At 51.4% G+C, this 23,107-nt stretch overlaps 2 protein-coding genes and 5 non-coding genes across 7 annotated transcripts; 4 read left to right on the top strand and 3 right to left on the bottom strand.

The window, feature by feature from the left end:
- Positions 1-719: 719 nt before the first annotated feature.
- On the bottom strand, positions 720-10,803 carry TMEM107 (transmembrane protein 107). Its single transcript, XM_047090101.1, has 7 exons — positions 10,614-10,803; positions 10,364-10,431; positions 10,161-10,261; positions 9,114-9,210; positions 8,205-8,883; positions 1,764-2,313; positions 720-1,563 (listed from the first exon to the last, which is right to left on the bottom strand). The coding sequence occupies exons 1-5, from the start codon at positions 10,698-10,700 to the stop codon at positions 8,814-8,816; spliced, it is 423 nt and encodes a 140-aa protein (XP_046946057.1). The 5' UTR covers positions 10,701-10,803; the 3' UTR covers positions 720-1,563; positions 1,764-2,313; positions 8,205-8,813.
- On the bottom strand, positions 8,076-8,211 carry LOC124519732 (U8 small nucleolar RNA). Its single transcript, XR_006964175.1, has one exon. It is a non-coding gene; the product is annotated as a U8 small nucleolar RNA (small nucleolar RNA).
- Positions 10,804-18,673: 7,870 nt separating the features above from the next.
- On the top strand, positions 18,674-18,745 carry TRNAW-CCA (transfer RNA tryptophan (anticodon CCA)). Its single transcript has one exon. It is a non-coding gene; the product is annotated as a tRNA-Trp (tRNA).
- Positions 18,746-19,169: 424 nt separating this feature from the next.
- TRNAS-GCU (transfer RNA serine (anticodon GCU)) lies at positions 19,170-19,251 on the top strand. Its single transcript has one exon. It is a non-coding gene; the product is annotated as a tRNA-Ser (tRNA).
- A 264-nt stretch (positions 19,252-19,515) lies between these two features.
- On the top strand, positions 19,516-19,589 carry TRNAT-AGU (transfer RNA threonine (anticodon AGU)). Its single transcript has one exon. It is a non-coding gene; the product is annotated as a tRNA-Thr (tRNA).
- Positions 19,590-20,005: 416 nt separating this feature from the next.
- On the top strand, positions 20,006-20,079 carry TRNAI-AAU (transfer RNA isoleucine (anticodon AAU)). Its single transcript has one exon. It is a non-coding gene; the product is annotated as a tRNA-Ile (tRNA).
- Positions 20,080-20,793: 714 nt separating this feature from the next.
- Positions 20,794-22,618, bottom strand: BORCS6 (BLOC-1 related complex subunit 6). Its single transcript, XM_047089830.1, has one exon. The coding sequence runs from the start codon at positions 22,565-22,567 to the stop codon at positions 21,503-21,505; it is 1,065 nt and encodes a 354-aa protein (XP_046945786.1). The 5' UTR covers positions 22,568-22,618; the 3' UTR covers positions 20,794-21,502.
- Between the last annotated feature and the right edge of the window lie 489 nt (positions 22,619-23,107).

Here is a 23,107-nt window from a genome sequence, read left to right as displayed (position 1 = left end):
CCCTTGCTGTGTACGGAGGGAGCAGGATCTGGAACGGCTGGGGGCTCAAATCAGGATGCGGAGGGGTGATGTGTGCGACTCAGGTCTTCTGACAGGTGACAGAGCACCAAGAGTCCCAACATTCTGAAAACAGGCCCTCGGCCACCCCCCCCACCCCCCCTCCCATGTTCAGCCAGGCCTTGACCGGGGGATCTGGTGACCTCCAGGACCTTCGGACGCCATGCCCTGACTCCCTCTGCCCTTGTCCTTGCGTGGTCTGCCATCACCCTTCAGCCACTATGTAGCCTTGAGCGCCTTGTTGAAATCTCATGTCCACAGCTGTCTCGGGTCTCTTGGTCCTTGTAGATTTATCCACCTTTGACTTCTCTCGTTATTTAATTCAGATTTGGAAGGGAGGGAAGACAAATGTTCATAGCCAATCTCCCAGATTATCCAGAAAACTTACCACACTTTAATCCTTCAAGGACCAGCTTTTTAGGTTGTTTCTTTTTTTTCTTTTTTTTTGCTATTATAACAGTGCTCTTAGGAATGCTGTTCTATATACTTGCCATGATGAACTGACTCTCACGACAACCCTATGAGGTTGGTATTGTCTTGATTTTACATTAGGGGAAAACTAGGCTCAGAGAAATGCCTCGATGGAGTCTTTTTAAATTAATGAATCAACTCCCCCCCCCCCCACATACAGAATGATACCTGTTTTTAAAAGTTTTTGTGTGTGTGTATAAAACAATATACATACACAAAGCGGTACCTTTTTAATCTATTCTCCCTGCATGAGTCCCAAGCACAGTGCCAGAAACAAGGCAGGCCGATGAATAATGAATGAATGATGGTGAACTACAGTTTCAGTGAGGAGTGTTTTAAAAGACAAACACACAGCACAGCAGGCAAATGGACCGCTAACGGTGAACGCCTAGGCTCCTGTTTGGGGAGAATGGGTTCGGGCAGGGCCTGTGTGCCCACCGTTCCTGTGAGGACAGCCCTGTTTGAGCTGATGAAGCTCCGATCGTCTGCGACCAGTGTGGCCAGGGAGCTGGCTCCCGTCACCGCAGCAGGACAGGCCCGGGCCTCCTGCCTCCGGGAAACAGAGCAGCGTGGGCTTGGGTGGTGGGGAGGCCACACGCCAGAGCCTGGTGTGGGGAAGACGAGACGCAGGCAGATCCCAGTCTTCTGGGCCTGGGAGCCTGGGAGGCCTCCTGGTCGCACATCCGGACTCTGCAACCCTCAATTCCTTAGAGGCTCACTGGGGTTAACGAGTTCCTCTGTTGGGGGGAAGGGGGATCCAGACTGTACGTGTGGTTGGCAAGGGGCCACATCATCCTTATTTCCTTCCGTCCCACATGCCATGTCCGGAGCCTGGCAGGTGGGAGATATTCAACGAAGACTTGTCGAATCGAGCGACTGATTTGGCCTGACAGCCAGGAAACTTGGGACCTATCTAGCCCCAGCTCTCCATATTTGCGTGAGGCAAATGGCTTTCTCCCGGCGCCCCGTGTTCCTCATCCGTGAAACGAGGGCTCCTTCATTCTCCGATGCCAGGCACTGTGCTGACACCAGGAGCTACGATAAGGCACAAGAAAGATCATTAAAACACAGTGTGTTTGTCGGTTATACCTCAATAAAGCAGGAAAACGAAACGAAACAAAACCCAAAACCCATCGCGGTCTTTGATGCACGTAACCATCGAGACACGCGCCAACACAGCTCACACCGATTTAAACCAAAAAGGAGGATCTGAGGGCTCACGTACTGAAACCCACCTGGAAATAGCAGGAACCAGGCACTCCTGTGACATCATCGGGGAATCTGCTGTCTCTGTTTCTAGCTTTGCGGGACTCTGACTTGGCTTCGTTTCCAGATGGGGGGCACCGGCAACCGCAGGCTCACATTCTTCAAGAATGTTACGGTTTGTCTTTTTAAAGGCCATGTGCTTCAGAATTCCCAGAGTTCAAAAGAGCACACGGAGAAAGTCCCCCTCCCGCCCAGTCCCCCAGGCACCCGGCTTCTGCCCTCAGCACCAGTCTTCCCAGGTACCTTGGCTCCTTCCAGAGATGGTTTTCCCACGGGCCGGTCTGTGCTTTCCCACTTTTTACACAAACGGAAGCAAACGACAGGAGCCATTCCACAAAGTCCTTTTGTCACAATCCTGGACATTGTTTCTTTCCCGGCTGCCCAGGGCTACGCCGTTAACGCGACTCGACCGGTCTCCTGTTGACGGTCACACGTTTGGGACTCCAGCAAAGCCATAAGGAATAACCGGCACGTTCCCATCTCACCCACATGCAGGACTACCTCCCAGCGGTGAAAATCCTGGGTCAGAGAGGAGGAGCATTTGTTTTGATTGCTTTTGATTTGCGTGGATATTGCCAAATTGCGCTCTGTGGGTGGGTTACTCCCACCCACGAGCAGGTGAGGCCTGTTTACTTCCACCCATACCCTCTCCAACTCTCAATGAGACTTTTCCGGTGTTACCAGTACAAGTCAAACACCATCTGCGTTTATTTCTCTTATGCTCAATGAGCTTAGGCATCTCTTCGTATATTTGAGAGTTTTTTAGATTTCCTTTCCTGTGAAATGTCCATACAATTTTACTGTGCCTTTTTCTTTTTTAATTTTTTTTTAAATTTTTTTTTAATGTTTTATTTATTTATTTATTTTTTAATTTTTTTTTTCAATGTTTTTTTTTATTTATTTTTGGGACAGAGAGAGACAGAGCATGAACGGGGGAGGGGCAGAGAGAGAGGGAGACACAGAATCGGAAACAGGCTCCAGGCTCTGAGCCATCAGCCCAGAGCCTGACGCGGGGCTCGAACTCACGGACCGCGAGATCGTGACCTGGCTGAAGTCGGATGCTTAACCGACTGCGCCACCCAGGCGCCCCTAATGTTTTATTTATTTTTGAGACAGGGAGAGACAGAGCATGAACGGGGTGGGGGGGGGGGTCAGAGAGAGGGAGACACAGAATCTGAAACAGGCTCCAGGCTCCGAGCTGTCAGCACAGAGCCTGACACGGGGCTTGAACCCACAAACTGCGAGATCATGACCTGAGCCAAAGTTGGACACTTAACCAACTGAGCCACCCAGGTGCCCCTTACTGTGCCTTTTTTTATTGGGTTGTTGGTGTATTGCTTATAGACTTGTAGATTTTTATGTATGAAAATGAGCCCTTTCTCTGCAATGTGAATTACATTTTCCTTAGATTGTCATTTATCTTTTGCTTATGGTTTTTTACCATGCATACTTTTTACATTTTTAATACATAAAATGTTTCGGGGTTTTCTTTTCTTTTTCTTTTTTTCAAAATGTTATTTAAATTCTAGTTAGTTATGGGTTTTCTTTTAGGACTTCTGTGTTTTGTTTTCATACTCAGAAATGTCCTCTTCACTCCAAACTATTTTTTTTTAAGTTGATTTATTTTTGAGAGAGAGAGAGAGTACGTGCAGAGGTGGGGCAGAGAGAGAATCCCAAGATCTCGGGGGTCACAATCTCACGAACCATAAGATCATGACCTGAGCCGAAATCAAGAACGAGACACTTGGGGCGCCTGGGTGGCTCAGTCGGTTAAGTGTCCAACTTCGGCTCAGGTCACGATCTCACATTTTGTGAGTTCGAGCCCCATATCGAACTGTGGCTCTGTGCTGACGGCTCAAGAGCCTGGAGCCTGCCTCAGATTCTGTGTCTCCCTCTGTCTCTGCCCCTAACCAGCTCACGCTCTATCTCTCTGTCTCTCTCAAAAATAAAAAGAGGGGCGCCTGGGTGGCTCAGTCGGTTGAGTGTCCAACTTCGGCTCAGGTCATGATCTCAGTCTGTGGGTTCGAGCCCCGTGTCAGGCTCTGTGCTAACAGCTCAGAGCCTGGAGCCTGTTTCCAATCCTGTGTCTCCCTCTCTCTCTGCCCCTCCCCCAGTCTCACTTTGTCTCTCAAAAATAAATAAATATAAAATTTTTTTTTTTTTTTAATAAAAAGAATCAGACACTTAACCGACTGAGCCACCCAGGCCTCTCCCTCACTCCAATCTCATCTAATTATGAGAAACACCAGACAAATCCAAATGGAAGGACATTCTACACAACCACTCACCAGGACTTTCCAAATGTGTCAAGATAGTGAAAGGAACGAGAAAAAGAAAAAAGTGGTTGGAAAAGCCTGAGAATGACAACTAAATGCGATGTGAAATCCTGGATTAGAGCCTGAATTGGAAAAAGGGCATTAAGGAGAAAGCTAGTAAAATTCAAGTAAGATCTGTAGACCAGGTAATAGTTCGGCATCAGCACTAACCTTCTGGTTTCCATGATCGTGACCTGACTTTGCAAGATATTAACATTTGGAGGACCTGGGTGAAGGGCATACAGGAAATCTGTATTATTTTGCACCTTTTCTGTAGGTCTAAAATTAGTCAAGAAAAAAGGTTTAAAATGTCAAGTTTTGTTTTAGTAAACATTTTTGAAGGTTTGATTAATTAACTTATTTAGAGAGAGAGAGTGTGTGTGCAAGCGAGCAGGAGAGCAACGGAGAGAATCCCAAGCAGGCTCCACACCGTCAGCCCAGACCCCTATGCAGGGCTCGATCCCACGAACCAATCTGTGAGACCACGACCTGAGCCGAAAGCAGGAGTCGGAGGCGTAACCCACTGAGCACCCCAGGCACCCTTCCGCCTTTGCTCATTTTCAAAGTGCACAATTCAGTAGTGTTAGTACATTTATACTGTTCTACAACCAATCTCCGGAACTCCAATTTTTCATCTTGCAAAACAAACTCTCTACCGCCGAACAGCTCACCCCCTTTTGTTCAGCCCCTGGAACCCCCCGTTCTACTTTAAGTCTCTATGTGTCTGACTACCCTTGGTACCTCGCGTAAGCAGAATCAAGCAGTATTCGTCTTGTGGGATTGGCTTATCCTGGTTGACAAGCCACTCATTACACAATAAAATGAAAAACCTATTTCGGATGCTAATTGGCAAAGCCTCTGGTGTTGACTAAGAGACAGATGGTTAAAGTGCTTGTAGTACCTGTTTCTGGAGTGTGGGTGAAGGAACTGAGGCACAGAGAGGTTAAGTGACCCGTTGCCAATCACACAGCCACGAAGGAAGCCGGGTGCACTTTGAACCCGGACTGACCCCACGGCTCGTTCCCACAGTCTTTGCTCTGGACTGGGGCTCACATAAGAGAGCCAACACTTGGAAAACAGCAGCATCTACATGGTGTCTGAAGACAAGAGGCAGCTACAGGTATCCAAGGAGCAACAATCAGCAACACATAAGGGCAACTGGGGGAAGTGACCCAGTGGCATCTCCCCAGTGACTGACCCATTGTAGGCACACAATCAATATTAGATGAGCCTGAGGGGCGCCTTGGCGGGGGGGGGGGGGGGGCGGCGGGGGGGGCTCAGTCCGTTAAGCGTCCGACTTCAGCTCAGGTCACGATCTCACAGTCTGTGAGTTCGCGCCGCACGGCGGGCTCTGCGCTGACAGCTCAGAGCCTGGAACCTGCTTCCGATTCTGTCTCCCTCTCTCTGCCCCTGCCCTGCTCGCACTGTCTGTCTCTCTCTCAAAAGTAAATTAAAAAAAAAAAAAAAAAATTAGATGAGCCTGAGAAGAAGCAGCCAGAATAGTGGGAGGTAAACCAAGGGAACTATTTTTCAGAGGCCAAGAAAGAAAACCTTTCAAAAGAGTAGTGGTCAACATATTATGTGGCGAAAAGAGGCCAAGCCAAAGGCTGAGGAGTGCCCTCTGGATTTAGAAACAAGGATCCGCGATGGCCAGTTTCTTGGGATGAGAGGGGCAGGAATCGCTGATAAATATTTAACCGCCAACTCTCCAAAAGCAGTACGTATTTATACATGTACATAAGTTTATTATCAATCTTACTGACACAAAGGATATGTAACAGAATTTACAAATAATATTGAAATATACAATATTCTTTACTGTAAATTCCACTCTTGTATCCATGACTTCCTAAGTGGAATTATACCCTACCAGTGTAATTCCAAAATGAATGTTGGTTGATATTTGTATTTACATTTTGGAATGACACAAAATGAAGCAGTGAAGATATGTTGTACTTTCACTGGTTCCTCAGGGACTGGACTGACTTCTTCACTGAATCTGTTAACAGTTTTCAAGTTCTGGGAGAATATTTCCTCTATTTTCGGTGCTATTTGCAATGTAACAGTTACAGACATGGCAGTTTTATGTGTAACCTGCATTATTAACATTGTCTCCGTCATCTTTTTTTTCAATTTTTTAAAAATTTAACGTTTATTTATTTTTGAGAGACAGAGCAGGAACGGGGGAGGAGTAGAGAGAGGGGGAGACACAGAATCCAAAGCAGGCTCCGAGCTCCGAGCTGTCAGCACAGAGCCCAAAGCGGGTCTCCAACCCACGAAGCGAGAGATCATGACCTGAGCTGAAGTTCGACGCTTAACCGACTGAGCCACCCAGGAGCCCCCAACATTTTCTTAAATCTAGGTAATCAACAAAGCCCCATATGCCGCAGTTGCCAATCTCTGTGGAGTAAATACTCCTGCGGGAGCCAGTTTCAAAATACCAACTTGATGTCTCCACATGAGCTGGGAAGAGATACACAGTAGGAGCACATCATTATATAGCACTCCCACGATACAGATACAGTAAATGTAAATAACCTCAAGAGCACATAATAGTAACATGTAGAAAATAATCAGGAACCTGAAACTAGTGTAACATTGTGTGTAAACCACACTGAAAAAAAAATGAATAAAATAAACTCCTACAAAGTAAAAAGAGAGGGAGGGAGAGAGAGAGAGAGAGAGAGAGAAGAAAAAACATAATCAGGAAGTAATGAGTTTTGAGTATTTATGACCTCTGTTTTTAAATACAATTTAACTGTTTGTATCATTTCTGATAAGAGCTGTTTCACAACTCGCCCACAATGTTTCTGAAACACAAAAGGTCGGCTTTCACAAATCGGTGAAGCACAAGACCGCAGTGGGATGTGACTTTCCCCAGCCACACTCCAGGACCTCAACTCCAACTGCTCCTATAGGAGCAATACTCCTGCCACCTTGGGCAAATGAACCCCTGCTCCGTAGCCTCTGTAATTCTCCTTTGCGGCTCTTACCACAATTTGCTCTGCAAGTACTCTGCGAGGAGGGGGAACTTGTTTCTGGTCGGTCTCCATGCGCCACGATGGCTCCATCGTGAGGCTGAGCACGGACCATATTCACACTCTTCCCTCAGTCAGTACTTCCTACAGAGCTTTGCATATAGGAAATGCTCCAGAAGTATTTATTGAAGGAGTGCTCGGGATGAAGGGCTGCCAGAAGGGACGATCCTCCAGAAGGGAAAGGGGGGGGGGGGCATCACCTGAGGGGCCTCACCAGAAAGCATCTCCTTGGATGCCTTCTGCTTATTTCGAATGGCCAGGGCTCCCCCGTTTGGGACTGAAAAAATGCACAGAGGACCTTCCCAACATACACTGAACCTTCCCTAGTAAATACGACCCTTGATCTGAAACAAGGTGGCACCTCAGACCCTGGCAGTGTTTGTCCAATGCCTAATAAGCGTGTTTAAATAATCTCCTTTTGGACGTGTTCTTGCCATGTGCTGGCAGGCAGAGGTGGGGGGTACTCATCAGACCACTGAGGAACAGCGGCAGCTACGCCCAGGTGGCCCTTCTGGCCTCGGTGGGATGGACGGTCTGGTAATAAACCACTGGCGACACCAAGTTTGATAAAATATTAACAGCGACTTCACGGAAACCTGGTAACCAACCAGTTCTTTACTTGTAACAATTAACTAACCTCGTGGAACACTAATCGGCTCCTCCCTTAAGGAGCCGCCACACTAAGACTGTGTCGTTCAAAAACACGCCAGGACCAGTCATCGGATGATGGAAGTTTCCGGAAAACCGGCAAGCCATAGCAGGAGAATACGAATCCCAAAATACGAGCTACTGTCAGTAAGACTCCAAGCAGTCACCGTCCCTCCCCAGCCACAATACGCGGCATAACCCGGGTGATTGCACCCTTTCGCACCCAAAGCTCAAAATCTATCACTTCCCATAAAAACAAAGGTGAGGATCGTCAGGCAGAATCAGATAGGAGCAATCAGGGTGTTGCAAGTCCTGATTACGCAGAGACGTTAATCACGAGTCATGCGATCTCCAATCATCATGTTCCAATCTGCCCTCCCGAAGGAGGAACAGGTAAGGATTATCCTACCTGACGATAAGCGGAAACACACGTGCGTTCCTTACTCAGGGAAAAAGGCCCCGCTTGCAGCTAGGGTGAGTAGTTAACGGGCTAGCCCGAGCAACCCGATGTTATTCAGGGTCTTCCGTTAACGTTGCTCGTTTATTTGCAGAATGAAACAATATTTCTTTCCCGATTTGACTGCCAAAAAGAGACAATCTAATTCCTCCCAGAATGCTCCACTCACGAGCTTGGCCCCAAAATCGCGGGGACTTTATTTACATATCTCCGCCCACCGGCCCCCTTCCGTCAGACGTCTACCGTAATAACCAAAATAAAAGCGACACGTATTATCTTACAGTCTGCAAGGCTGGAAAACAGCCTTCCGTTTCTCTAGCAGTTTGGCCGCCCCAATTCTCCCCTAGAATTGTCGTAAGTCTTGATCTTACTCTAAGATATATTTTATTACAAGCACTAAAGAAAACGCTGATAATCCCAGACTCGAGTGATAGTTACCCTAACACTGACATCCTCCATCAAATGCAATTTGAGGGCTGAAGACTGCCTTCCTCGGTCCAGGAATGGTGAGTGGTCCCGTGTTCCTCGAACCATCATCCCTATGTTCCCGTCACGAAGGTCTCAGAAAGGTTTCTTTTTCAGTCCAAAGACGCTGATGAACAATGCCACTTCAGTGACAGCTGGGAGGGCACTGTGGACAGTAGAGTAGTGGGTGGTTGGTTCAAGGCCCCTTCCAATAAAAATCCCCAAATCCCCAAACTGGAGACTCCACCCCCAAAGTGTAGGAGAAGGGGAATTCAAAAGACTGCAGGATGTTGAGTGGCTCTGGTATCTCATACATGGAGTAAAGGACTGAGTGGGGGAAACCTTCAGATTGAGTAAACCTTCCTCCCCTACTCCCAAACATTGGTGGTACCGTACCTGCAGAAGACGAAAATGTACCAGTACGTGGTACACTCCCAACGCTCGAATATGAAAAAGGACAGGGCCACAGATGCACTACAATGAGCCCCAATGGCTTGGGAATGCACCAGAGTCAAGGAAAGCCTTTGGTTCAGTAGTTAGCGATGAGCCAGAAAAGGCCATTGGTGGGGCAGGCATCTGCTCTCAGGTTCACCTCTTGCTCCCTTACCACATTCCCAAGGCCACACTTCTGCGTTTTCGGCAGCCCTGACTTCTGAATTTTAGGACAGCTATGTGAGTAGAGACCAGAACTGAGCCTGCACAGCTGGGACCCCAGGCTACCCAACCCCATATCTAGGGGGCCAGCCTGGCCCCTTCAGGTAGAAGCAAGTTCCCCATTGCACGCCGTCAAGGTGCCTGGGCAGCTCGGTAGGTTAAACTTGCAGTTTTTTATTTCTGCTCAGGTCATGATCTCACTGTTCTTGAGATCGAGCCCCGCATCGGGCTCCACGCTGGCAGTGCGGAGGCTGCTCGGGATTCTCTCTCTCTCTCTCTTGCACTCTCTCAAATAAATACATTTTAAAAAAAGAAAAGAAAAGAACGTTCGCAATGACTTAATTCACTCTGCTGGAATCACTGTCCAGCGCCCCTGGCCCTCTCAGTCTACAATTCAAGGGTCAAGAAGCTTCCCTGATCTCCATCTTCCTTATTTCTCCATCTCTTCTGAGTTTCCATAGAGCGTCATATCTTCACACACTCCTGTAGCACAATGCTTATCACACTGAATTACAGATGTCCTGTCCGCATACCTGCCTCTTCCGCAAGTTAGAAAACAGAGTTTTACTCCCAGATGGGATCTCCAGCGCCTGGTGCACAGCGGGAACTTAACAAAGGATCGAAGGGCGTCTTAAACTTTCCACGTTGCCTAAGAAGATCTATCAGCCGGAGGTGCTGTTTGCCCGCTAGAGCACACACTATTGTGCCAGAAAGGCCTGGTTAGGTGGCTGAAAGGGAGTCCAGATGGAAATGGGCCGTGTGGAAAAGGCGCGCAGGCAAAAAGGATACAGATGAGGCTCTGGGTGCTGTTGAACATGGAAACCCCTGAGAAGAAACCGGCCAGCTCCACTGCAAAGAGGCCCAGAGTGACGGACAGCGCTGCCACGAGCCTGCAGACACGAAGGGGGTTGGCTCAGGCCTCGGGGACTTCTTCAAAGACCCTTCCACCCCCACCAGTGCTGAATTCTGACCACCCTGCCCCAAGTGCTCACTGAATGTCCTGCTTCTCGTACTCCTCGGGGGTGAACGTGAGAGGCAGGCAGGCGTGGATGTTGCTGTCCTGGGGAGCGGGGCGGAGAGGAAGAAAATGAAAGAAGGGAGCGCAGCGGGGCAGCCCTTGGGTCCGAGGGGGGATGGGAAGACACGCCCGCGTAAGGCCCTGGGGAAGGGGCGTAGTGGGGCTGGGACCACCCCAAGGTGGGAACGGGGTGGGAACGGGAGGAGGGTGGTCGTGGGTCTTACCCGCGACCAGAACAAGGTGATGACGACCACCAGATGCGCCAGGAGCGTCAGGAAGCGAGAGGGCACGAGCCCCGAGATCCGGCCCATGGCCCCCCTGGGGCAGGAGTACCGACTGGAGCAGAGGCCGTGGTCTGTGGGGCTCAGGAATGACCACGCCTGAAGTCTCCTCAAGTCTCGCAGGCTAGCACGTAAAAATTCGACGGGCGCCTCCTTCCCGCTCGCGCTGGCGCCGCCCGGTTGCCTTAGCAACCGCGTAAGCCGGCGCTGCGGCGGGATCTCGGAAAATCTCGCGAGGGCTGTAAAGTCTCGAGCGGCAGCCACCGCCGCGGAAAACGCGAGGCGGAGCTCTGCCGCCAGGGGTGCGGTGCGGTTCCGAGTTCCCCGACTAGGTCTCTGCCGCGAGCCCGGCAGGTCCCTCCGACCTAGGTGCTCGCTGCAGCCCGCTGTCCCCGTCAGGCCTAAGGCAGGGTCTCTTTCTCCCTCCTCCGCATCCCTTTAGCCCCCGCTGCCTTGGGCACGTGGGAAAGAAACGTGCAGACGCGGATGTCCCCGCGTTGTCCCGCCGTCACTTATTAGATGGCCGCCGAGCCCCTGGTTGTCCGAGGACCCCGGATCGGAACCTTCCCTGATGCTCTTCTTCTCCCCTCCCCGCCCAGCCCCAGTTTAGTGAGAGCATCGCAGAGAGCGGAAAGTGGCCCGTTCTCTTCACGTGGATGAGGGGCGCTTTTGGGGAAGAAGGGCATGGAAGCGAGGAGCGGACGGATTTTCTGATCTCTTTGAGATATGGGCACCGGCCTTTGCCCAGCTACATTCCCAAGTACCTCTTGCTATCACCGTCCTCACTGACCTTGGGCCCTCAACTGGGATCCTTGCAGAACAGAAAGTTCTAGCCCGCTCGCTGCTCACCCTCAGGTCACAGCATCCCCGGGACCTCCCCCTGGGCCGATGACCAGATCATCTCTCTCCCTACTCTCCATCTGAGTGTTTTTAGGCCGGTCTAAGCTAAACACCCAAGCCCAAGGGACATTTCTGTTTTCTTCATTCATTCGACAAATATTCATTGACCAGCTAGCATGTGCTGGGCTCTTGTTCTGGACAAACAAGACCCAAGTCTCTACCTTCCTGGAGTTTCTATTCTAATCAGAGAGATCCAGAGGGACAGCAAACAAGTCCCCCACGGTAATCCAATACTGTAAATAACATTTTTAAAAAGGAAACTCTAGAATAATAGAGCAAACAAAAACTCTTTGAAAAAAAAGTCCTTTATCCTTAAACTTTGTTTTAGGAAATGTGCTCAAAATTGAGAGGATACACATCTATTTGAGGACCCCACTCAAATAGATAGATTTCCTTTTTCTAAACCAATAGGTAAAATCAGAACTCAAAGAGATAGTGAAAAGGTGTTTCTTCAAAGTCACGAAAGACAAAGACTGAAGAGCTCTTCCAGATTTAGGGAGACTAAAGAGATGTGACACATTTGACATGAGAAATAAAATGTGTGATCCTAATGGATCTTGGACCGGAAAACAAAAAACAACCATTTTCTTTTATTGTGAAGGACATTAGTGGAACCATTGGCAAATTTGAATAAGGCTTCCAGTTTAGATATCAGTATTATCGGTGTTAATTTCCTGGTTTTTGATAAATTCTACTGCCTTTATGGAAGAGAATGCCCTGGTTAGCAAATACATGCAGTTTTAGTGGTAAAGGAGAATCATGTCTGCAATTTACCGTCAAATGATTAAAAAAAAATATATACGCGTGTCTGTAGAGATAGAGAGGTAATGATAAAGCCTGGTCTTGAAGGCACATCAGAATTCTCTTATTATATATGTATTTTTTTTATCTTTTATTTTATTTTTTTTAAGTAAGCTCTACACCTAACCTGGGGCTTGAATTCACAGCTCCGAGATCAAGAGTCACATGCTCTACCGACTAAGCCAGCCATCCACCCCTGTCTGTATTATTTTCGCAACTTTTCAGTAAATCAAATTATTTTAAAATAAAAAGTTTTAAATGATAACCCTTTCTAAGTTTTCCTTCTGGGTCTTATATAGTATTATTATTGAGACGTTAAATTGCTTTATAAAAAGAAGAAATATTTTTCAGATTGATGTTCCTAAATGTTCACTTCCTATATATTGAAACTATGTAATGACATTTTCATACAAAACCACTTCTTTCGAGGGTAGTACAGCCTTATCCTCCTAATGGAGACAATGTGGTCACCAAAACTCATAAAACAATAAAATGCCATCATTTAGATTTTTCAGAGGAATTATCTGTATAAAGACTGAGATTCAGCAAAGTCTCTTGATTTTTTTTTTACTCCCAAAATACTGGCTGATGATCGAATACGACCCACACTGGTTTCTCAGCTCTCGGATGTGTAGGGGAGACTCTCTCTTTAATCGTTGCACCATTTCAAAATTCTGAAAATATTTTCAAACCTCCGCCACCTCAGGAGGGACAGGCAAAATACAGTGACCCCATCTGCTTCTCTCCTTTGAGGTGACACTCGTTAGGAGACCCTCAAAACAAGTACAACAAAGACATGGAAAGTATAATGAGGCGGGCTCTGTGCGCGTAATTACAGCGTAGCAAGCCTGGAAACCTTCTGAGCACACGGACAAGACGCAAAGCACTGAAGGCCTCCTTCCGGTGCCTGCGGATCACATGACCTTTCTCCTGGGATGAGGAAGCCCAGGCCTTCAGAGCCAAACTCCCCCAGTGACAGTTGATCAAGTCTGACCGTTCGCAGAAGAAGGTAGCACTGTCATCCAATGAAAGGAAGCAAAACCCAACACATGCCTTTGCAAGATTTTCCAAGTTCCCGGAGCAAATAGAATGAAGAGAAGGAGTCAGCCGGGGAAAGATCTGGGGAAAGAACTTTCCAGGCAGAGGCAAGTGCAAAGGTCCTTAGGTGGGAACAAGGCCAGTGTGTTCGTGGGACACAAAGGAAGCTAGTGTGTCTGAAGCCTAGTATTGGAAGGGGAAGAAGAGATCAGGGGGATGGGGGATGGGTGGACAACACATGTGGCCTTGCAGCCATGGGGATGGACCTGGTCAGGTTAGCATTCTAGAAGATGACTTTGGTTGCAATATGGAGAATCGATTTTAAGATGTTAAGTAGAAGGCTTGTGAAGAATCGGTATAGTTATCCAGGACGGATGGAATGATATTGGACCAGAGTGGAATAAGAAAGTGGAGCAAAGTGTAAGGAATCAAGAGAGCATGAAAAAATAAGGTCTAAACATGAGACTATGGGTAGGTGAGAAAAAAGGAAGGGGTCAAGCATGTCTCTTAGAGTTTGGGTTCCTGCAGATGGAAGTTTGGGGCATTCTGTTTATTACAGGCTTCCTGCCTAGGGGAGCCTACTAGATAGTAAGCACTGGTAGTCACGTTTCACATTAAGAATTAATAAACAGTGATGGGGCGCCTGGGTGGCTCAGTCGGTTGAACAGCTGACTTCAGCTCAGGTCACGATCTCACCGACCGTGAGTTCGAGCCCCGCGTCGGGCTCTGGGCTGATGGCTCAGAGCCTAGAGCCTGCTTCCGGTTCTGTGTCTCCCTCTCTCTCTGCCCCTCCCCCGTTCATGCTCTGTCTCTCTCTGTCTCAAAAATAAATAAACGTTAAAAAAGTTAAAAAAAAAAAAAGAATTAATAAACAGTGAGCAGGCGTTTAGGTCTGTCCTGTCACTTTTCCATGACCTTGGTTCCCAGAAGCTTACTCTGCAGAGGTCACACAAAAGTGAGTTTTAGAACCACCCTGTGGCCGTAGGAGGTACTGCTGATGACATGGCGTGTCCTTCACTGGTGGCGGTCCACTGGCTCCAGGGCTGGAACCCACACATCCTAACATTTGATTTGATCTGGTCAGAAAAGAGCTTGGGGGCTGGGGGGGGGTGGTTATCATGGAAAGACTCAAACGTATGTACAAATAAAATAGTATGACGAACCCCGTTTGAACCCTACCATTCTGCTTCAAAAATACCACCACGTGGCCAAACTTGTTTCAGCTGGACTTCTCTCTCCCTCTCAGCCCCACTAGGTTATTTCGAAGCAAATCCCAGACATCACCGAATAGCTGACATTGCCCAATATCCACTGGCAATATCCATGTATAGATGATGAAGTCCACACGCTGCACTTGGTTAATGTGTCTCTTTCGTCTTTTTTTTTTTTTTTTTTTAATCTTAGATTCTTCCTCCTCCCTCCCCACTCCTCCTTGTTTCCTTTTCTTGCAATTTCTGTGTCGAAGGCACTGGGCCATGTGTGGGCAGTGTTCTGGTCTTCTCATTTAACATGTTCCTCTGTGTCCTGCGTTTCCTGTAAACTGGTCGTTAGATCGAGCATACCCGCCAAGAGTGACCAATTCATTGCTTTTAGGATCATCGCAAACGGACAGATTTAACATCTATTGTGGCTTTTGCGAGGCAGCAGCTACTCGGCTTTGCTCAATTGTTTTGAGGAAGGAAATAAAAGTGCAGTGTTGCCAGATTCCTGGGGGTTTTGTTGTTGTTTTAAGAGAGGCCAGAAATCCAGTTTCTTACTCCAGTTATAAATGTGAGTATCCAACTTAAAAGTGAAAAAAAAAATGAGAAGGGGGAAAAAGATGACAAGAGTACACACTGGATCAGTGCTGTCCGGCAGAACTTTCTATGATAATGGAAATATTTCGTATTGTCTCTGTCCAACGTGGTAGCCGGCTACTGAACACTTGGCTAGTGGGGCTACGGAACTGAATTTTTTTTTTTATTTTTTATTTTTTTATAAATTTTTTTTTTCAACGTTTATTTATTTTTGGGACAGAGAGAGACACAGAGCATGAACGGGGGAGGGGCAGAGAGAGAGGGAGACACAGAATCGGAAGCAGGCTCCAGGCTCTGAGCCATCAGCCCAGAGCCTGACGCGGGGCTCGAACTCCCGGACCGCGAGATCGTGACCTGGCTGAAGTCGGACGCTTAACCGACTGCGCCACCCAGGTGCCCCTGGAACTGAATTTTTAAATTTCTACTTAATTTCTTTTTTTAAATGCTTATTTATTTATTTATTTTGAGAGAAAGAGAGAGAGAGAAAGAGAGAGAGCATGCTCTAGCATGAGCAGGGGAGGGGCAGAGAGAGGGAGAGAGAGAATCCCAAGCAGGCTCCCTGAAGTCAGCATGGAGCCCAACTCCGGGCTTGAACCCACGAACCATGAGATCATGACCTGAGCTGAAATCAAGAGTCAGATGCTTAAGCGACTGAGCCACCCAGGTGTCCCTCAACTTAATTTGAATGGCCCCATATTGAACAGCCACTCTGGTGGCTACCATATTGAACAAGGCAGATCCGGACAGAATCATCTGTTGATTTCTAAAGTTTGGAAACTGGTGGGATACATGGAGACTTAAATGTCAGAGAGTACCCTGGATGGTGACGCTGGACTGATAATACCTCACACCTGCTGCAGGACCTTTCCGAACCTAGAGATCAAGTCCACGTTCCCCAGTACCATATTCACTGACCCTACTTCCCTTTCTAGCAAAAATTTCCACTTCACCCCACGTCCTTGAGCTACTCAGACACGTCTCCTTCCTCTACAAAGCAGGCTCTCCCCTACTCTGGTGCTTCTGCCAAAGCGATCCCTCGTTAATTTCACCAATGCTTATTGAATACACACTCTACTCCAGGAATTGTATGGGGTGCCAGGAATACATACTTCCTTCTCTTGAGTAACTTAGGATGTGGTGAGGGAAACAATCAAGGAAACAATTACAAATAGTGTTTTAGGGCGCCTGGGTGGCTCCGTTGGTCAGGCGTCCAACTCGATTTTGGCTCAGGCCATGATCCCCGGCTAAAGCCCTGCATCAGGCTCCAGGCTGAGTGTGGAGCCTGCGTGGGATTCTCTCTCTCCTTCTCTCTCTGCTCCTCCCCTGATCTCACACACACACACACACACACACACACACACACTCACACCTCCTCTCTCTCTCAAAATAAATAAACATTTTTTTAAAAGTAGTGTTTTAAGTTATCTTGGAGGAGACACATCAAAGGCCTCTTCCTCCAGATTGGAGTGGGGGAGTAGGGAGGAGGGAGCTTCTGAATTGAGTGTTGGCGGGGGGCGGGGGGGGGGTATGTAAGGGTCAACCAGGTAAAGAAGGATCAGCAGAGGAGAGTTGGGACCGAAGTGCATGTAAGCATCTGTAAATGAGTCAGCAGGGTTGTCACATGGGAGGTGAGGAGGCAGTGGCTGAGGAATCACGCAAGGACCAGACATTAATAATAGCAGTTGTAGTAACTGAGCGATCATGACCAGTCAGGCCCTGAGCACTTTATCTTAGCAAATGAACTAATAGTGATCCATTACAATCTTTACTATTCTCCACATGGAGACATTGAGGCTCAAGGAGGTTCAATAACCAGCGCAAATTACATAACTAGGAAGTGGCAAAGCCTATATGTGAAACACTGGCAACATCCTCCCAGGGCCCTCTTAAGAAGTGTGCAGCCTTGGGGGCCCAGCCCATAAGTTAGGACTTAATCTCAAAGGTGCTGGGGCACTGACTGTAAGCCACAGAGTGATGGGATCAAGTTTGCATTTTAGAAATGCAAATCAAGTTTTGCAAAAACTCTTTGGCTATTCTGGAGGCAGAGACATCAGAAAGGAGTCTGTTACAATAATCCGGCAAAAGAGGAAGGGGGGGGGGGCAGTGGAAGTGGAAGAATGAGGGCTGGCAGGAGAGTTCTGGAGGAAAAGGAATGGACAGGACTTGATGACTGGAAATGAGAAGGAGGGAGAGGGAAGAGACGGGATAAGACACTGGCGGTGAGCCCTGAAGGACTGGGAAGGAGGGATGACAGGGTCCAGTGAAGGTGCCTGGCAGGGGCTGGCCGTCTGAACCCAGAGGTGGGAGCAGGCTCCAGGAGCCCTCAGCACACAGATGGCTGACTTTAGAGAAAGCGTGTAGTGTGAGGAGAGGAGACAGAACTCGGAATTAAAGGGACAGAAAAAGAGACTGGGGGTGGGGATGGGGAAAGGCAGGAGAGGAATGTCATGACAACCAAAGGAGAAGAAGGCTCTTAAAAGAAGATGTTGCCTTGAGTCAAAGCCAGGCCCTAGAAACGTCCATGGGCTTTGACATCACTGTGGTCCCTGTGACTTTCAGAAGAGCCACTGTGCCCAATGTGCAGACATTTGACTTGGAAAGGAGAGAGTGAGACACAGCATGACCTCTTTCGCCATGTCGGCCTGTTGAACCCCTCTCCTCTGTCAAGAGGCAAACGGGGGGGGGGGGGCTCTGCTAGCTTCCGGTACCCCTCTCTAGAAGTTCCCAGCTCTTTCTCACCTGGAGAGCTCTAAAACATACTGATGTTTATGATGATGGAAATCAGAACAGTGGTTGCCCCTGGGAAGGGACCGGGGAAGAACTTTCTGGGGGTGGAGGAAATGTCCTACATCCTACATCTTAAAATGGTTTGTGGGTTGAATTTACTAAAACTGATCAGAACACACACTTCTGATCTGCGTGTTTCACTGCATGTAAATTATTCCCCAACACTGTAACAAGTGACACAATTATGGAAGCTGGGGCTCTGCTCTGGACTTTTAAATCAGACCTCCGAGCCTGGGGCTGGGGCCGCGCCGGAAGGCCCCGCAGACGACGGTAAGGTGCACCCAGGAAGAGACGCAGGCTTGCAGGAGTTCGTCTCACCCACCAGGTGCCGGGGCTCCGGCAGCGCTCCCTCACGCTCCGCCAGGCGTCCGGCTTTCTACGGGATTCTTCGCACTCCGTCTCCGCTGGGCTGTGGGCGGGCGGGGGAAGGGGGGGGGTCCCCGGTGACAGCTCGCGGCCACCTGCTCGCCCGCAGGACGACCGCTGCCCTGCCGGGCGCGCCGGGTCCCCGCAGGTCTCACGAAGCTGGCGCCGGGACGGCGCAGGCATCAACGCCACCGGAGTTTAGAAGCTCTGGGCGGGAGGAGGGGGGGGGGGTCCCCGCTCTCAGTCCCCAATCGCCGGGTCCCCGGCCAGCCGCCAAGTGGCCATGGGGAGACCTGTCCACCTCCTTGGCCGGCCGACCTCGTGGCGCAACGGTAGCGCGTCTGACTCCAGATCAGAAGGTTGCGTGTTCAAATCACGTCGGGGTCAGCTCCTTTTCGCCGAGGCTTCCACCACTTTTATTTATTCGCCTCCCCCGTCGTGACTCACTACCCCGGAGCCCCAGCGCCCAGGCTGAAGCGGCACCTCGTGGGGGCCGGGAGAGGAGGGCTCCTGGCGCCCAGTCCCGAGCCGCCCCGTCGGGGGAGCCCAGATCTCGCGGGCTCGTGCGCGCAGATCCGGGGACCCAGAGCCTGGGCGCGTGGCCGGGCTCCGGCGGACGGGCGCGCGCGGCGGGGCCCTCGGTTCGGCGCGCGGGAGAGAAGGTCGTTCGGCTGGCGGTCGCCCTGTGAGTCGTGCTCGCGGGGCTGCGCCGGGTCCCCGGGCGCGCGCTCCCTCGGCCACGTGGGTGGGCCCCGCGCGCGGGAGGACGAGTTCAGGCCCCAGAGAGAAGAGCGGAAGCCGCAACTTCGCAGACGAGGTGGCCGAGTGGTTAAGGCGATGGACTGCTAATCCATTGTGCTCTGCACGCGTGGGTTCGAATCCCATCCTCGTCGGCGTGCGGCTGTCGCAGCCGGGGTTCAGTTTTGTCATCTCAAGAATTTCTCTTGTTACCTCCTACCCGCCCCGACTCAATTTCCACGTCACCCCTGCGACTTGTTCGTTTGTCCTCAGCCTTGGTTTTCGTCCCTTCTACTCCGTTTAACAGAACAGCCAGAGGTTGGTGCCAAGGGGCGTCTAGGCACCTGCCACGAACCTGTCGCGCACCTGCCGTGGAGCTGACCTGGCCAAGGAAAGAAGGTGCCAGGTACCGGGCGGTGGGCGCCGTGGCTTAGTTGGTTAAAGCGCCTGTCTAGTAAACAGGAGATCCTGGGTTCGAATCCCAGCGGTGCCTCCATAGCCTACTGCTTTTGCAAGGTGTCTCAGGACATCCTGCCTGTGCAATTCCACCCCCCACTCCCCACCCTCCCAGGTCCACCACCGTCAGCCCGGGAATCCACCGGGAGGCTTCGGGCGGCGCTTTCCGCCTCTGACGTTTCTGGTTGGGATGGCGGACACCACTAGGTGCGCGCTGTCCAACGCGGGCTCCCTACGCACATCCCGACCTGCAGCCGAGCAGGGAGTGGCGTCTGTATTTACCCGTCACCCTTGCTGCGCCTTGCTGTCGCTTCCCGAAGTGCCTGGTGATTCTGTTAATATCGTTTTCACGTCCCCCCAAATGATCCTACCCATTTTCAAATTTGCCTACAGACAGGACGGACAAACAATATGAATTTTACAAGGTTCCAGTTTGAGGCGCTAGCACCAGCTGGCCGGTTAGCTCAGTTGGTTAGAGCGTGGTGCTAATAACGCCAAGGTCGCGGGTTCGATCCCCGTACGGGCCAGAATCGGTTCCTCTCTTTTCCTTTCCTCCCCTCTCCGTAAAACTTCGTACTGGTAATTTCTTGTTACCGGGGAAGGTTTGCAGAGCAACGTTTTGAATCCCAGAACTTTTCACACCCAAAATAGAAACGTAATGAGATTCAACCCAAGATGCTATTGCCTTGGGGGCGGGGGAGGAGGAAAGGTTCATAAAACTGGAGTTTTTTCTTATATCTCTATTTGTAACTCTCCTGCCCATAACCTGGGGGCTCCGGGATCTTACTATATGAACTGTGAACAGAAGGCTTGGAGAGGTTGGGGCAAATAGGACACTGAGCAGCAGCATGTGGGAAACGGGGTCAGGAATGGAGGTAACAGGTGTTTGCAGTCTTCCCAGCCAAGAGGTCACCCAGTCCTTGCCTGTCCGCTTCAAGATCTAAGAGGACCCCTTCCCTACAGACCTAAGGTCCCGCTTCAAGATTTAAGAGGGACCTGACAGATAGTGGGGCACCCTGCTTGTGTTTCTGCTTTAATGGATCTTTGAGCCTGTGTCTGTGTCTTGCACATCTCCCCAGATGGCAGGGCTGCCTAAGAGCAGGAGCCATACCCTTGCCCAGGTAGCCTGGGACCCCCGCCCCTCTCCCAGCATCTGCCAGGAGAGCTCCGTGAAAAAGACCGACCCTCATCCCCGTTCCTTCAGCTTATCACCCCTGTGAGCCCACACAAACACACCTGAGCCTTAGCAGCAGGACTTTAATTCCACAAAAACTCAGAAAGCCAAAGCTGATTAGAACACTCCACAATAGGTGGGCTTCAAAACCAGCAACAATTCTGCCTGAACCCTGAGAGCAGCGAGACCCCTCCCACCTCACCCCCCTCTACCATGCGATGCATTCCGTCTAGCTCCACCCCGGGTCTGGCTGGGGAGGTGGGATGGTAGGGGGCCAGAGGGCAGAAGCAGGGGGTTACCCATCTGCGGATGTGCATCCTTGTCTGCATGGTGTGTGGCCAAGGACCACTCAACCTCCCACAGCCCCTGGCACCTGAGATGTGACCACGGGAATCAGGGTGGCCACAGTGGGGGCTGGGGCCTCCTCTGTTCTCCTTCCTGGACCACATATGGCAGTCACGTCTCCCAAGCCGACACCTAAAGCCCTGGGTTCCCAGAGACGGTGCTCTAGCTGGAGAAGAGAGTTGAGAACAAGGTAGCTACAGATGGCCAACTTAATAGAAGCAGAGCATCATCCCCTCCCACCGGGGAAGGCTTCAGAACTTCCCCACATACACCTGAATAAGGCCCAGCGAGTGGTCGCAGGCCTGCTGAATGCATCTGGAAGACCCTCCAGTATATAGGCCTCCCCCCGGCGGGCAGTTCCCACCAGGGCTCCTTGAGTCCTTAGGATCCTGCCGGGCCCCGGCTTGGCCGGCCCTGTCCTGCCCTCCCGGTCACTTGCACAGGGCCTCCAACACCTCCAGGGTGCGTCGGATATCCCGGACTTGGCGCGCCAGCCCCTGAACTGGCTGCAGCGCCCGCTCCAGCTCCTCACAGCGGGCCAGCAGGGTGTACATGCCCTTGATGCTCATGTCCACGGCTTCGCCGAGGGAGTCCACGGCGTCGCGGTAGGTCTGGATGCAGCCCACGCTCAGCGCCGTCAGCTCCTGCACCGCGCCGCCCAGCCCGCGCAGCAGACGGTCCACCCTGCCGCCCAGCTCCCGACTCAGCCGCTCCAGGTCCCGCAGCACGTCGGGGTCGATGGGAGGAATGGCGGGAGTCGGTGCGGGCGCCGCGCAGGGCCGCGCAGGGGCAGGGGGCGGGGGCTGAGGGGCGCCGCTCAGACGAATCTTGAGCTGCAGGTTGTTGGCGACGAAGTGGGTGAGGTCGCCATGGCGGCTCACGGTGCCTTCGAGCTCCAGGGGGCTGGAGATGGTGGCGCGGCGCCCGCCGCCCGCGCCGGGCTCGGCACCCCCTGCGGACCCGGTACCGCCGCACGCCCCGCTCAGCCCGTCCAGGCTGCGGCTGTCCTGAAGGCGGCTGGAGAACGAGCGGCCAGCCCTGCCAGCCGCCGCCGCCGCCTCCTCGTCTTCCTCCTGCGGCTCCACCTCCATCCCGCTGCCTCCCGGGCTCCCTCGACGGCAGCCGCTCTCGGATGCAAGCTCGTCCTCCGGTGGCTCCGGGTCCTTCAGCCGGGAGGACCCGTGGGGGTCGGGCTCAGGGCCCGGCGCCCCCCGGCGGCTACCCGGCCCGGACCGCGTCCCTCCGCGGCCGGGCTCGTCGTCCCGAGCCTCCCGCTCGGCCCGGTGGACGGCGCCGCGGCTGGAAGTCTTCGGGGACGCCCCGGGGTGGCGGCTCGCGCCCTCAACGTTCTCGGCCTCTTCCTGCCCAGACGCCGGGAGGCCTGAGGGCGGCTCAGAGGGGGTTCGGCCCGGCCCGCCGCCGAAGATCACGGCTTGCTGCTCCCCTACAGCCGGGAGGTCCGCCTCGGGCCCAGGCCGCCCCTGGGACGACTCCATGCCGCAGTTGGGGGCAGGAACCGAGAAACTGATCAGCCCCGGCTCAGGCGGCGTCGGCGGCGCCTTTAAGGGGCGTTGGTAGAGGCGCGCGATTGGCAGCCGGCTGACAATGGTCAGGACAGGAAGAGCACTCTGATTGGTCGCGGCGACCAGGAAGTCCCGGAAGAAGAGCTGTTACTGAGCGGCCCAACCCACGTGAGAGCCGGCCGGGTGGTGCGAAGGCGGTGACAGCTGCCCTCGTCGCTCCGCCCCTTCGAGAGGAGGCGGGGCAAATCTTAAAGATCAAGGTTCCAAAATACGCGAGTCCTACGGGGCCCGGCTCAGACTCTTTCCACCCACAACTGTCACGCCCACATTTGTTGCTTAGCTGACCCACAGAGTGGGCACCAGAGATGCGACCCCTTAGAGAGTTTGTGGGGGACGAAAAGAGTCTGTCCTGCTTGGACCATCGGGATTGAATCACGCTTGGTCCATCAGGAGGGATGAAACCAGAATCCTCAGCAGAACTCGGATGGTCCGTTGCATCATCCTCGGCTCACA

Source organism: Lynx rufus, unplaced genomic scaffold (genome assembly GCF_022079265.1).
Source record: "Lynx rufus isolate CCGP_SWC_20201006 ecotype Redwood Valley unplaced genomic scaffold, mLynRuf1.p SCAF_28, whole genome shotgun sequence".
In the NCBI taxonomy this organism is placed as follows: Eukaryota; Metazoa; Chordata; class Mammalia; order Carnivora; family Felidae; genus Lynx; species Lynx rufus.
This window is presented reverse-complemented; position numbering and strand designations above follow the sequence as displayed.

Bases quoted from the DNA above. Each gene is read 5' to 3' on its own strand.
- TMEM107 (XM_047090101.1), bottom strand. From the start codon at position 10,700: ATGGGCCGGATCTCGGGGCTCGTGCCCTCTCGCTTCCTGACGCTCCTG. The intron at 10,432-10,613 runs GTAAGACCCACG...CCCGCTCCCCAG, and splicing joins TCACCTTGTTCTGGTCGCGG to GACAGCAACATCCACGCCTG. The intron at 9,211-10,160 runs GTATCCTTTTTG...TGCATTCCCAAG, and splicing joins CAGCACCCAGAGCCTCATCT to CCATTGGGGCTCATTGTAGT.
- BORCS6 (XM_047089830.1), bottom strand. From the start codon at position 22,567: ATGGAGTCGTCCCAGGGGCGGCCTGGGCCCGAGGCGGACCTCCCGGCT.